Below are 14,146 nucleotides of genomic sequence, written 5' to 3'. Positions count from 1 at the left end.
ATACATTTCTGCATCCAATGACCTCCCTTCCTATTTCAAACTTCTTAGATAGTCATGGAAACAGGGTAAAACATGGAAAAGTTAAAGAAAGTTTTGAAAATACATTGGTTAAAATGTATGAGATTAAATCGTAACTTTAAATCATGTTGCATCAACTTTAAAACTAAAAACGATTAAACATAAACCTCTCTTGAAACGTTATTTTTACTCTAAATCTGAGATGAAATTAAATTTTGTTGCACCAACACTTTAAACTTCAGCTTAAAATGTGATCTGTTATTAACTTTGAGCTTACACTTGAGGAGGTTTTGCTTTTAAATTTGTTGCCTTTTTGAGATAGATTAAGCAAAAATAAATCAAGTTCCTTGAAGAAAGTTAAGGGACAGACTCAACTCAATTGAGTTTTATGATGCTCTCGAATTTTTCAAAACTGAAAGATTGGATCAGCTGTCAAATGTGGCAGTGAAAGAAATGCAGCTGTAAAACCAATGCTCCAACTCCTGGCAGCCTGAGATTGTATTCCTCCAAAAGTTTCCAAAGGGCAGATAGGGACCTGTTTGGCTCCACTGTCTGCTTGTCAGTGGAGTGTCGAGGGCAATAGCAAATCTGAAGAACTAGTATGTCTCTTCTCTCTAACAGGGGAGACAGCTGCTGGATTCTCTGTTTAATGTTGGTTTACATCAATAAACTTGGATTAAATAAAGGGAGATTCGATTTTAATTGTGCAACAGTGCTCTGCTTAATTTTAAATCTGGATTCACTCATTGTAAACCTATTTTTGCTAAGATTAGAACTAATCAATTGTTGTTGATGCAGCCCAACCTAAATCTGTCTGTGTGTGTTTTGGTGTGTGTGCAGGTTTGGTGCCTGTGGAGCAGGAGGGTGGAGAGGAGGCAGAGACATGCAGTCAGGGCGATAAGCTTCAGGACCTGCCTCCATGTTGGGGTCTAGATATTGTCTGTGGAAAAGGAACCGACTTCAACTACGGCCCCTGGGCAGATCGTCAGAGGTGATTAATGATCATGCACAGACACACAAAATCTTCTTTTCTTTTTTTTTAGAATTTCAACAAGAAATCTCTTGAAAGTCTGAGCACAGTTTGGTGCATATTACATTAAAAAATTAAATTTATTGACAACTGGTATAGATGTGAGAAGAATACTGGACCAATTGCAAAAATTGTTGAATGTCACTTTTACACAAAAACACGGGGAAAAAAGAGGTCCAGGTTGAGAAATATAGAAGTTCCCCTTTAAATTCATAAAACATAGCTCTGGTCTTATTTCTTTTGTATATAGTGAAACAGTACAGCAAGACAAATACAATGTAATAGTTGCACAATAACTGTGTTTTAGTCAAGTGAGAATGAGACTTTAGAGTTGGGCTTTACAGATTCAGTGTTGCATTCACGTGAGCTCTTCCCTCTCTCAGGGACTGTCTGTGGAAGTTCTTCCTGCCGGCTGACTACCAGGACATGAAAGTGACCGAGGTCGCTCAGCCGGGAAAACCCAGGCAGATCCAGGCCTTCGAGCTCCGCATGAACATCATCGCTGACGCCACCATCGATCTGCTCTTTACCAAAAACAGGGTGACTCTTGCTCTTATGTGCTTTCTCCTCTCTCTCTCCTTTCTTTCTTACCAACCTCTGTGATCTCTCCCTCTCCGTGCTTCTCCTCTCGTCTTTGTCTTTGTGCCTCATCATGTTTTAGCTATCGATATTGGTTCATGTTTTATGCTTTTTCAAATTTTCATCCTGGAGCAGTGCAGGGATTTTCACAAAGCTGAGTATGTGAAGTGCATACTAAACATCAACATAAATGCATGTTGAATAAAAACCTAAAATGGCTAGAGTCAGGGAAGATTGTCATGTTATTACCTCTTTTGAACATATTTCAGTTCACATTATGTGACTCTTTTATGCTTTCGGCAGTAAAGCTCTCTCTTTAATTATTTGACAGCTTTTGTGACGGTTCTGTTTGCTCTCTCTCTCCCCCATGCTCTGTCTTCATCCCTGTTACTAGGAAACCAATGCCATCCATGTGAATGTAGGTGCAGGCTCCTACCTGGAAGTCAACATCCCCATGACTGTGGGAGAGAATGGTAAGTGTGTGTTTTCGGAAAAAAAGTCTCCTAAAATGCCAGCACTTGGCTCAGTTGCCACAGCAGATGTCCCACTGGCTCACGGACAAATCGCATATAGAAGCACTTGTCAACTCCAACGGTTTTCCATCATTTCGTTATGATCTGTTCACTGACTAATGGCTGAACAACAGACACGATAAGCAGCTTTATCAAATGTCAGAGTGAACCTATACTTCAGGATGTCATAAAGTGTTGTACAATGAAAACTGAAGATTCTTCAAGCTGCTCATAGGAACTTTGGATCTTTTTTTATTTGACATTTATATTTTCTTTGGAAATATAAAAACCCAATTCGTTCTGGTAAACAAATTTAGATGATTTCTATTTTCTATGAAAGATCAAATTTTGCAGTTTTTTTTTTCAGATTTTCTTATTTATTAAATCATAATTCACATATTATTTAGACCCACTACTGAGTCTTTTGAGATCGTAGCAAACACCAGTCTCAGTGTGAACTTCCTGGCTGTGAAAAATGAGACAGTAGGCGGCTATTTCCAGTTAAAAAGCTCTAAAAAAACACTGTATACCACCTGCTCAGCACCAGACAGCATACAGACATAGTTAGAGACTAGCTGGTGAACATATTGGAGCATTTATCAGCTAACAAGACATATATTTCCCTCATTAGTTGGAGGAGACCAAAAACAGCTCTAAAAGAGAGTGAATATTGGACTAACATTCATCAGGTGGACAGAAACACGACTCCAAATATATGATAATGTTGCTCCATGTTACCAAAACAAAATACCCACTCCCTGTTAACCAGGTGTGTTATGTCACAGCTAATAAAGAACTGTTTTCCACAAGGAATCAGCAGAACTGAGGAGTGTTTTAGTAATAAATCAAAATGAAAAAAGTTGTGTATTTTTGATGCAAAAAAAGTTTTATAATTCAAAACCAGTATTTCCCATAGGGCCCTTAGTAATCAGGTTGCTCAGAGGGCTAAATTTGCACATATAGGTCAGGATCCTAGTTTAGCCATAGTCAGGAAAACCTAGGTGAAGCAGAGATCCGTTCTCAGATCAGAGGGGGTTGAGTCAAATTTAAAACCAAGACTGGGGCACCTCGGTAGCTCACTGGCTAGAGCCTGTATCATTTAGGCTGACAGCCAAAATTCACTGGGCACGGACACGACGCAAGATGTCAGCGGCAGCATGCCCACAGCAGAGTGCGTCCATTATAGTCAACTGGTGCTATGCTGACCACTAAAGCTGCGCTTCCTTGGCAGGCACCCTGCTGCTCACGGCTATTTGTCTATTTTTTTTTCTGCCTGTGGTTCTGCGGCCCTTAATTAGTTAAAATCTCCATAGAACTGTGTAAAGAAAAAAAAAGTATTTTTAGTATTATTATACCAGAGGCAATGCGATGCAGCAGAGCAACCTTATGGGGGGTTTTACATTTCACATTAAAATACATCAATCAAATCAATGCATCCTGTTGTTTAAATGATCCAGTTACTTCATTAATTACCAGTTAATATAGCCTATGCTTCCAAACCATGCATAACCAGCTGCATTATCACTTGGCAAACCCCAGTACACACACAGTGAATAGGGCAGAAACCACATGCTTCAAATACGAAGTCTGTGTAGCAGGTTAAAAAAAAAAAAAAAGCTCCACCCAGCCTACATGACGAGTACATACAAACAATACGAACAGTGCATGAGCTTTGTGCTGTATCCCTACTTCAGGTAAGCAGAGCATGTGGCTGTGACTAATTATTGTATTAATATTTTACATTTTCACATTAAAAACATATAGAATCTTTTTATACTGTGAGCTATGTAAGTGACATTAGAAACATGCAGTATTGCAGAGATGGAGAAAAGCCTGTGTCAAAATTGATATGAGACTGAAAGAAGTCCAAGACATCATTAAGCGAACAAGACTGCATTGACTTTATAACACCTTGAAGTAAAGACCACAGGGAATGTCTTTGTTTAAAGTTCTGTTTCTCTTTGTCTGCTATTAAACCATGCGCACAGTTTGTAAAGTCAGTAAACTTTATAAACTCTTCTATATGGGACTCCATTTTTAAGGTGCATCAGTCCACAGCTCGTGGGTTAAGTGAGGTTAAAGTCAGCTTTGATGTTTTCCCCCCATCATACAGTAATACAGACTAAAGATCAAGTAAAGCCATCAGATATTAGATTTAAAACCATATCCAGAATAAAACAACTGACTTCAGGGAACCCTGACATTCTCAACACTGATAATAGGAACGTGTGATAATTTATTGCACTGAGCAGATAATATTATGTCAGTCATCAGTCAGCGCTCTCCTCCGTCTCCAGAAATGTAGTTAATAGAAGCAGCTTTTGCTGGTAAATGACATTATTTGCAAGAAGTTGGGCCTAGCTGTGGGTTTTGAGAATTGATGGCCCTGCCTCTCTGTCTCTCTCCTCTGCCCTCAGGCTATTCTCCTACCATCAAAGGCCAGCTGCTTCACGTGGACACCACCAGCAGTATGCAGTACAGGACTCTTCTGGAGGCTGAGATGCTGGCTGTAAGTAGCAGGCAGTTATACAAGAAGCTTTTTAGTTGACTTTTTGGACAGAAATTTGAATAATTGTCCCTTCTTGATTGACTCATGATGTAAGTGAAAGTTGCATGCAATGCAATGCAATGTCAAACTTGCATACACATACTCCGTGCTCTGTAACACCATTTTCCCGCCTCTACCTGTATTTCAGTTTCACGTCATAGCCAGCTACCCTCGGGTGTGGAACATGCCTCAGTCGTGGCAGTGTGAGATTGAGGTGTACAAGGCCACCTACCACTTCATCTACGCCCAGAAAAACTTCTTCACCGGTGAGTCCTCGAGTAAACAGATGTAATGACTAACATTTAGCACGTAACATTTTAACAGTGAAACGTATAAACACTAACAGAAAAAAGGTTCACTTCATTGACGTTTCTTCTTTTCAGATTTGATCCAGGACTGGGCAAGTGACAGTGCCCCAGACATCTACTCCTTTGTGCCCTATTCCTGGAAGTTCAAGGTCCTTTTCCACCAGTTTGAGATGATCTGGGCGGCAAACCAACACAACTGGATCGACTGTTCCACCAAGCAGCAGGAGAATGGTGAGGAAGATGTTCTTCAAGAGGCATATAACCAAAGGAGCCGCATCTGTTGAATAGTCTAACTGAATTCTGAACTGAGTCAGGTTGAAAAAAAGGTTGTCTACTCTAAGTGAAATTGTAGATTAAAAGTTCATTACATAACTGTCAGAAAAATCCTTGTTGTTAACTGTAGTAGTAATTGTAGTGTTTGGTGTGTACTGCAGTCAGCATCCTTCTGCTCACGCTCAGGCTCCGTAGGCATAGCTCCATAGCATCTGGGCATCGGCCAAAAACAGCGATGTGACATACACAAGACTGAACATTGACTAGTTTAGCTGGCTAGCTATTCATCTGTGTTAGCAAGCAAGCTAATACTAGCTAACATTAGCCAGCTTGAACCACAATATAGCAATATATTTCACATGTCACAGGTTGTTGAGTAAGTATCTCCTCTATCATTGATATTTTTGATGCCAGATAAATAGTTGATGCCAAACAAACAAATGCAAACAAATTAATGGTGCAGTAAGACAGACGTGTTCTCTTGTTAAGGCACTAGAAATTCTGTGCTTGTTCAGTCAGATGCTTAATTTTCTGCATTAAAATCTCTAAATATCTACAACAGATTTCTGTAACAGTGTGCAAACATGTTGAGTCAGACCACAAATCATTGGCTCAGTAGAAACACATATGGATGGATTAATTCTGTGACAATTAAGAAAGGCTGATGAAAAAGAGAGATACACACACACATCAAAAACTACACAAATTAATGATTTTTGAAGTAAATACATAATTTTTTGTCGGCCCACCTAAAATTAAATAAAAAAGCTACATGCTCAGTGAACAGGAATTAAAAAAAATCTATGGTAATATGATAAAGTGATTCAGTAGTTTTACAGTTTTACAGCATATTATATCTTTATATATACTGCATCATTAGTATTAGCACTAACAAAAAAACAAAACAAAAAAAAAAAACAGAAATCCATATCTAGCCATGAAAGCAATCATTAAACTTCATCTCTCTTTAACACTGGCAGCTGATGTCCATGACAGGAGACTTTGACTGTATTAAATCATGATATATTGTATATACAGGATATACTCCGCTTAATCCCTGAGCGGGACCGACTAATCAATTACATTATTGATTTCCCATAGTGTACCTGGCAGCATGTGGCGAGACGCTCAACATAGAGTTCACTTTGCCTTTCAATGAGTTTGTTCCCACCACCTGCCATACCCGCTTCAGCTTAAAGGTAAGTCAGATTTTAGGTAAATATGATTTGTTCCAAAAACAAATATTTGCTTTTTTATTTAAATGTAATTGTAAAGTGTTTTCTTTTCTGTCTGGAAACCATTCCTACAGATGTATGACACGTTACGCCTATGTCCTGATTCAATATGTATTGGAAATTTTTAAGTATTGCAATTTGATATTTAGATTTCTGGCAGTTTTTGTTGACTTTTTAACACTAAACCATGGGAAAAATTGAATCATACACTTCTAGAGATGGAATACCATCAGACATATTCCCAAAAACGATGCACATCTCATGTCAGTCTTTCTGACTGTTATCTCAGCAGCATCATATACTGCATAGAGAACAAATTAATAGCTTTTTTTATGGTGCTATTTCTAGCAGTTTTATTCCTGTGAAGCACTTTGTGACCTTGCACTGTGAAAGGTGCTATATTAAATATGCTTGACTCACTTAATGCTAAAATGTATATTAAGTCAGGACAGGATATCACTAGCATATCGATATTGTGGTATGAGACCTGTTGCCTTTTCCTGGTTCTAAAGGCTGCATTAAAGTGATGTAATTTTTTGAACTTACGAAATTGTTCTAGCTATTCTATTATTTTCCTTTACCCACTGAGTCATTAAATCCACATTACTGAGGATTATTTACGAAAGATCTCATTTTGTTAGTATTTTGTCAAAGCACTAACAGTAAACCCTACAATATCGTGGAAGCTTTGGAGACAGACCTTCAGTAGCAGCTGTAGCAGCACCCCAACACCGAGGGTCACAGCAGGCTGGGTCTGAGCTTTGTAGTCTGTAACAGCAGCAACAGAAAGTTTGCTAGTCGGGTGGAGAGTTGGTGCTTTGTTTTCCTTGAAACAGATAGGACGTCACGTTACCCAAAGATTCCCACAATAAAAGCAGGAACTTCTATCCACTGCCATAATCACATTAAATTGATTCAGGCATTTAAAAATTGATTCAAAATGTTTAAAAAGAAAAATTAAGATGCTAATGTGAATCTATTTTTTTCCCACCCCCAGTGTGCATACTGTGCTGATTTATACGTGAATACTTTGACACCTTCTATTAAAATGTGTGGGTATATGTGCTTTGTCTCCCCCCCAGGCAGAGGACACAGACATGCGACTGTCCCTGCCAGAGTGCCACCCAAGCCGCTACCCCCTCCTTACCCTGGCCAAAGACTACCAGAATGTCAAGCTGCCCCCAGACATGTTCATGCCAGGGGAGAACCAAGGTGCTCCCCCTCCCAAACCTACCAAGTCCCGCTGGAGAAACATCACCCACGCAGAGTGAGTTAAACCTGGCAATGAGTTCTCTCTGGTTGTGGGCAAAAAGTGAGCGTTTTAGCAAAGAGCAGAATGACTCATCATAGTAGCACTGACTTACATCAGTACTTGGGTAAAAATGAAATGTTGCCAAGGTAGTGGGCGGTAATTTCAAGTAAATGGACCACTAACCTTCACTTTTTATGCTTTGCTTAGTTCAGTAGTTGCTGCCTCACTTGGTTTTAAGTGAAATGCAATAGCCTGTTTAATAGGGCTTTTTTGGTGTCCATTATTTGAGATAAAGATGAAACTGTCTTTTCTTGAAGCTTGTGCCAGGGTTGTTATAACAGTCTTTTTTCCATATAGACCCTTTATTATCTGTAGAACTGCTCTACAGGGTTTGTTTCCACATTGCAAAGCACCTCCCTTAAGGTCAATGAAAGGTCACAGAGATGCCGGAGAACCTTTGCGTCTTGGGTAGTGCATGCATCGTGCCCTCTGTACATGATAACGCAACATTCAGATCATTTATAATGTATAGCTCAGATCCAGACTCTACTGATGCAGCACTGTGAGAGACCCACTTACCCCCCGGGAGCTTACGATCGAATTCTGTCTGGACCAGTGCACTTTGTGCTGCAGAGAAATCAGAGGCGTGACCCATTTGCAGTCTCTTGCCTCCTCTACTGTATGTCCTTGAATTGAATGGTTCATAAAGCGAATGATGTACTGGAAAATCCACTTGAAGTGATGATAAACTCAGCATTATGACTGTACTGAGTGTGTTTTTCTGTTTTTCTTTCTTACATCAGAGCTGGCTGGGTGGATTGCTGGAGTGTGCCCAACTTCTTGCTCATTATCGACTACACCTGGCACCCCATTTATCCCCAGAAGGCTGATGAGCAACTCAAACAGTCGCGTAAGCTCGCTGCTTTAGTATTAGTGCTTTGTTGTTTGTTCTAAAGCCAATCATGAAAAAAATGACTGTGGACTGTGTAACAAACTGTAACTACCTTTAAAGTCCCCCTTCACTCAAACATGTGTTCATCTTCAGGTTAGCCTATGAGCTAACAAGCTAACAAACAACGGAAACAAATGAGGAACGTGCACTTAGTAGAGTTCAGATCTCCCCAGGGTGCTGAGTCACTGCCCAGGTTGACTATGGCCACTCTAGACATTTGGTATTACTTCAGTGGATGCCGCACAGCGCATTTCAGAAGCATCACAGAAGCTAAGAAAAATATGCGCCCCTTTGAGCATCCAGTTATAGATGCACATTTAAACTATTAGGCTGATAGGTCCAGTAGTTTGCGAGATTATCTGGTGACAGACAGATGAACACACTCACATGTACACACACAATCCAACACATGATCCTTTTCAGGCTTACACCTGGCAGAGATGCTAACTACACTTACCATTTGGAAACATCTGCTAGTCACTGTCTTTGGTGAGCAACAGACTTCTCACCCTAAATTTGGGTCTGACTGAGGCTCAAACATGTGGCCTATGGCTTAATCTCTCCGATGTTTCCTGTCACACTAACACTAGACATCTTGATGCCCACTGTTTTTTCACACGTCAGCCTAGCGCGAGCAATGCTGGAGAAAGTAGGAAGTGAAACCTACCACAAGCAGTGGTAGTGGGCGGGGCAGAGGCCAGATCCAGAATTTCTTGATGAGGGAAAAAAAAGTAGATCTGTTTCCAGCCCCTTTTTTGTAAACAATTATATTGTGAAAACCAGGGTAAACAAAATATACTTACTTAAAACATGTCTAGAGGGGGAGTTTAATATCTTTGTGTAGTCACCGTACTTATGTCTTACAGAGCTGTTTTGTATAATGTTGTCTAACTCACCTGTGATTGGTTTCTGAAGTGTCTGAGATGGAGGAATCCATGCTGTCAGCTCTGCGTCCCCCAGAGCACGCCCCGGTGCACCACAATGCCCCGCCACGCTACACCTCCACGTCAGCTTCAGCTGCCCACAGCCGGGTGCCCACTGACCCCTCAGAGCTCCCTCCTGACAGACTTCATGTGGAGATGGAAATGTCCCCAGACTCGCAGATCCTCCTCTATGGGCCTTTGCTCCGAGCACTGATCTCCATCAAGGTATGCGCACCATCTAGTCAGTCTCTAATGACTAAAAATTCTAGATTTTAGCAACACATTGGTTACCAGTCTTTGTGGGGTTTTGCACTCAATGTTATCAGTAGTTTTCTGTAACAATGTGAATGCTCAGTGGAGCTTTTGGATAATGAAAGGTGCAGGAACACTATAAAAAATGTTAAGTCCACAGCTGATTACACAGCCCTCTTCTTGTTATCTGTCTTCACCACAGGAAAACTATTTTGGTGAGGACGACATGTACACAGACTTTGAGGAGGCAGTGTCCAGCCCCGTGCTGTCCACCTCCACCTCCTCTGGCCTCGGCTGGTCTCCTCTGGGAATGGAGGACAGCGAACAGAAGGAAGGCTCAAACATCCATCCCCTGGACCTGCGCCCGTGGGACATCACCGTGCTCATCAACCTCTACAAAGTCCACGGCCGACTGCCAATGGTAAAACTGAACACTGCCAGGCAGTTCAGTGTGATGGCTTAGTGAGAATGAGGGAGAGGGATCAGTGTCAAAGTATAGCAAATGGGATCCGATCAAAGATTATGAAACTACTCCATCACTGCAGTGTGAAATAAAAATGATGGAAATGTGCACTGATGTACGCATGACATGCAGCAGAGGAGACATGGAAGCAAAAGAAAAGACATGTAATATACGTTCATGTATAGAAATAGATAAAGAATCTAAAGATAGTGCAGACAATTTATAAGAGAGAGCATATAAAACAGAAATAAATAATAAATTGTGAACATTTAAGTAGATGTATGGTTTATTTGGCCTCATTTCTTACCTGGCTCACAAAGAAATTTGTTTTTGATTTTGAACCTGCCAGCCATGCTTTTTGAGTTGTGTGTTTATGTTTACGAAAACAACTTGATGCATGAGTCCACATGTTTTCCTACTTTCTCGCTGCCTCCAGCACTGCAGCAGCGAGGGTCCCGAAGGTCCATCAGGCTTCTTGGAGCGGCTGTGTTTTGAGATGAAGAAGGGTTACAAGGAGACGATGCTTCAGCTGCTCCTGTCTCCCATTCACATCTTCGTCAGTGACAACTACCAGGTCAGAAACACAGCTTACACATGTGCCTGATGTGACGTGCTGCTTACTTTTGTTCCATATAGAGAAAAAAAAGCTTGTGTCCAAAAGCAGAAAAAATACAACACATTGATTGGGATGACTTGGTTAAAAGTGACACGTTGACCTCTACATTTATCTTTTATTTTAAATGGTTAAGTAAGGGAGGGTAATCCAGTACAGTAATGTAAACTGCAGTATGTTTCACTCCTCATGTGTGAAAGCAATGAATACACAGACAAATACGCATTAATCTGAAACTGAGAGGGTGACTCAGTCCTTAGAAAATACCCTGAATAAAGCCGGCAGGTTTGAGTTGCATAATGTAAAACATGCTTTTCACCAGCCACGTCTTTGCATAAGCACCTGCATATTGTATACCCACACAGAATGTCTAAGCTTTATCCACGAGTTGGATCCTATTTGCTGCTCAGAGTGAATATCTGTCTCTAATCCCTGACAAAGAATGTGTAGCCGTCATCTCTCTCCTCCAGAGATAAAAAGCTTCTTTTTTAATAGCACGTGCAGGGATATTATGGAATGGATTTCACTTGAGCTGTAGATTGCAATGTGTAAGATTAAAATATTAATGTGTGTGTGAACCCGTTCTTTTGCCCCATAGCGTCCCACAGCTGACGGGGTGTTGAGGGACGGCCACCTGAGTCTGTCTGGCCTGCAGATGAGGGCCCACGCCATGTTCTCTGCTCAGGGCCTCCCTCTGGGAAGCGACACGCTGGAGTATGCCTGGCTCATCGACATGCAGGCTGGGGGGCTCACTGGCAGGGTCACTGTGCCACAGGTGTGTGTGTGTGTGTGTGTGTGTGTGTGTGTCTGTGTGTGTGTGTGTGTGTGTGTGTGTGTATTTGATTGGCGTACTTAAAAAAAAGAGTGATTTGGCTCGTGGCAGGGAGAAATGTGTGCAGCCTTAGGTTCTGATTACATCATGGATCTTTAGGTCAGCTTAGTGGGAGTGAGCATGACTGGTGAAATGTGTTTTGTAAACCTTGCTTGTTGGAGCAGTATGATCCAACTGTAGATTTATTATGTTTGGCTTAATTTGAGACTGTGCCAGGACGAGTCATACATTTCTGATGTTATAGCTCGTGGTGTTGTTACAGTTGATTGTTTTCTGTTTTAAGGTTTTCCTTGTGATTTGTCCACCCCCACACATATTTATTTTAGTCTTGTTTTTTTATTCTGTGCATTTGCCCAAGCAGTAAATGTATTCATTGATTGTTTTGAAGTACTAATGTGTCTTTGTGTTTGTGATTATTAGGTGGCCAGTATGATCGAGTGGGGTGAGACTTTCCTTTTCCATGGAGTGTCCCGAGAGTTCCAGCTTGAACAACCTAAGCCTTCTGTCATCTGCCAGCATGGTGTTGACCGTCGTATCTGCGATGCCAAGGTACTTCTCTCTATCAACAGATATCTGCGAATTAATGCAGCATCTGTAGGTGACAGGGCAAGATTTTGTAATTGGAAACGTTCTGGTTTCGGTTTGTAGTTCAAGTAGTATTGACCAATCACATTCTAGCTGTAGTTAAACAGTCTCTGCGGACAGCAAAAGAGGCAGAATTCATTGGCCAACTTAGCTTTGTATCAGGGCTGCAACTAACAATTATTTTCATTGTCATTGACTATTTTCTCGATTAATCCATTGATTGTTTGGACTTTAAAATGTCAGAAAATGGTGAAACATGTCAGTCAGTGTTTCCCAAAGCCCAAGATGACGTCCTCCAATGTCTTTTTTTGTCTACAGCCCAAAGATATTCAGTTTACTTAAGGAAAGAAACAAGTAAATATTAGGGTTGGGAATCTCTCTGTGATAGACGATTCAATACGTATCTAGATACACGGGTTACGATACGATTAAAAAACGATATATTTTTAATACAGAACGATTCGATACGATTCGATACAGTGTAGGAACATTGCGATTCGATATGATTTGATTCTATGGTTAACATTTGTTGATGTAGACATTAATCATACATTATAAAATAAAGAAGCCAATTCTATAAAAGTGACATTCTTATAGTATTTTCACATTTGTAAAAGACCACATCCCCAAGCATTGTTGCTGTATGGCACTGGCAAAAATAAAATAAAAAGTCAAACAACAACAAAATCACATGTCAAATGTATTTATTTTTAGACATGGACCAAAAAAAGTCTTGCTGAATGAACATCATTTTGTTGGATGGGATCAATATAAAAATGAGAAGAAGTTTTAAACTTTAAGTGACGTGAACTTTAAGTAAAATTTAAGTGTTTTAAACCTACTTGTTGTGTTGTTTTTATGGTATTGTCTGTGTTTTTGTATGTATCTTATCAGACTTGGACTTGAGTCTGGAATAAAGTTTATTATAACGCTGTACAATATAAACATAAAGCAGAATAAAATAATAACATGCAATGTAGGGGCAGAATCTGACATCTCCTGTTATTAGTTGATATCATGGACTGTGATGACTAGCAGCTTATCACTGACAGCATGTCAGGCTATTTCTCTGTGTTTGTTACACTCTGTGTTCGTCATTTTATAAAAAGATAAATCACTTTTCTATAATACATCAATGATATTTCAATGGAATAAATTACTTATTGACTTATTCATACTTCAAAAACAGCATCAATAAGTGATTAACATAAGGGGGGATCAAAATAAAATAAATAAATAAATAAAATAAAAATCAACCAGCCACCCTCCTCCCCTGACAAGTAAAGAACAGTCCCTGAAGTGCAGTGAGGTTTGTGGAAATGTGAACGGCTCGTTTCTCCTCTGACACGTCACATACATGTGTGCTGCCAGGGCACAACCGGCAGGATTCGCCTTTAGTTTCTGCTGCGGCTTGGCTGCTCCCTGGTTTATCCAACCAGCATTAGCTTCTGTTCCTCATCTCCACCGGTCAAGCTGGCACTGATGTTTACATCCGTTATCGTTGTCAGTAATGCCTGCTACGAGCATGCCGCCGGCTCCCGCGTTGTTTTCGAGATGCAAACTGTTAAAGTCAGTCAACCGATTGCTAGTCTCGCGATACCCGGATCCATGACTCTACAATCGATTCATCTAAGCATTCATGGCTGATTCGTATCGATTAAGGAGGCTGCTACTGACGCAGCTGTATCTCTCGCTTGTCAAACCGGATATCCGGTCGTATTGGTTAATCATTCCCAACCCTAGTAAATATCCATATTTAAGAAGTTGCAGT

At 40.5% G+C, this 14,146-nt stretch overlaps 1 protein-coding gene across 18 annotated transcripts in view; it reads left to right on the top strand.

The window, feature by feature from the left end:
* kiaa1109 (KIAA1109 ortholog) overlaps positions 1-14,146 on the top strand; it is a 113,773-nt gene that overhangs the window by 18,964 nt on the left and 80,663 nt on the right. For all 18 annotated transcript variants that reach the window (XM_078174890.1, XM_078174888.1, XM_078174898.1 and 15 more), the window contains exons 10-23: positions 859-1,009; positions 1,432-1,588; positions 2,022-2,100; positions 4,557-4,648; positions 4,836-4,953; positions 5,071-5,226; positions 6,370-6,467; positions 7,586-7,770; positions 8,559-8,665; positions 9,623-9,855; positions 10,085-10,303; positions 10,782-10,919; positions 11,557-11,733; positions 12,211-12,339. In XM_078174890.1, coding sequence (XP_078031016.1) covers positions 859-1,009; positions 1,432-1,588; positions 2,022-2,100; positions 4,557-4,648; positions 4,836-4,953; positions 5,071-5,226; positions 6,370-6,467; positions 7,586-7,770; positions 8,559-8,665; positions 9,623-9,855; positions 10,085-10,303; positions 10,782-10,919; positions 11,557-11,733; positions 12,211-12,339 — 2,039 coding nt within the window. The remainder of the gene's footprint in view (positions 1-858; positions 1,010-1,431; positions 1,589-2,021; positions 2,101-4,556; positions 4,649-4,835; positions 4,954-5,070; positions 5,227-6,369; positions 6,468-7,585; positions 7,771-8,558; positions 8,666-9,622; positions 9,856-10,084; positions 10,304-10,781; positions 10,920-11,556; positions 11,734-12,210; positions 12,340-14,146) is intronic.

This window comes from Epinephelus lanceolatus, chromosome 15 (genome assembly GCF_041903045.1).
Source record: "Epinephelus lanceolatus isolate andai-2023 chromosome 15, ASM4190304v1, whole genome shotgun sequence".
Classification (NCBI taxonomy): Eukaryota; Metazoa; Chordata; class Actinopteri; order Perciformes; family Serranidae; genus Epinephelus; species Epinephelus lanceolatus.
The sequence above is the reverse complement of the archived record's forward strand: the minus strand, read 5'-3'. Positions and strand labels throughout refer to the sequence as shown.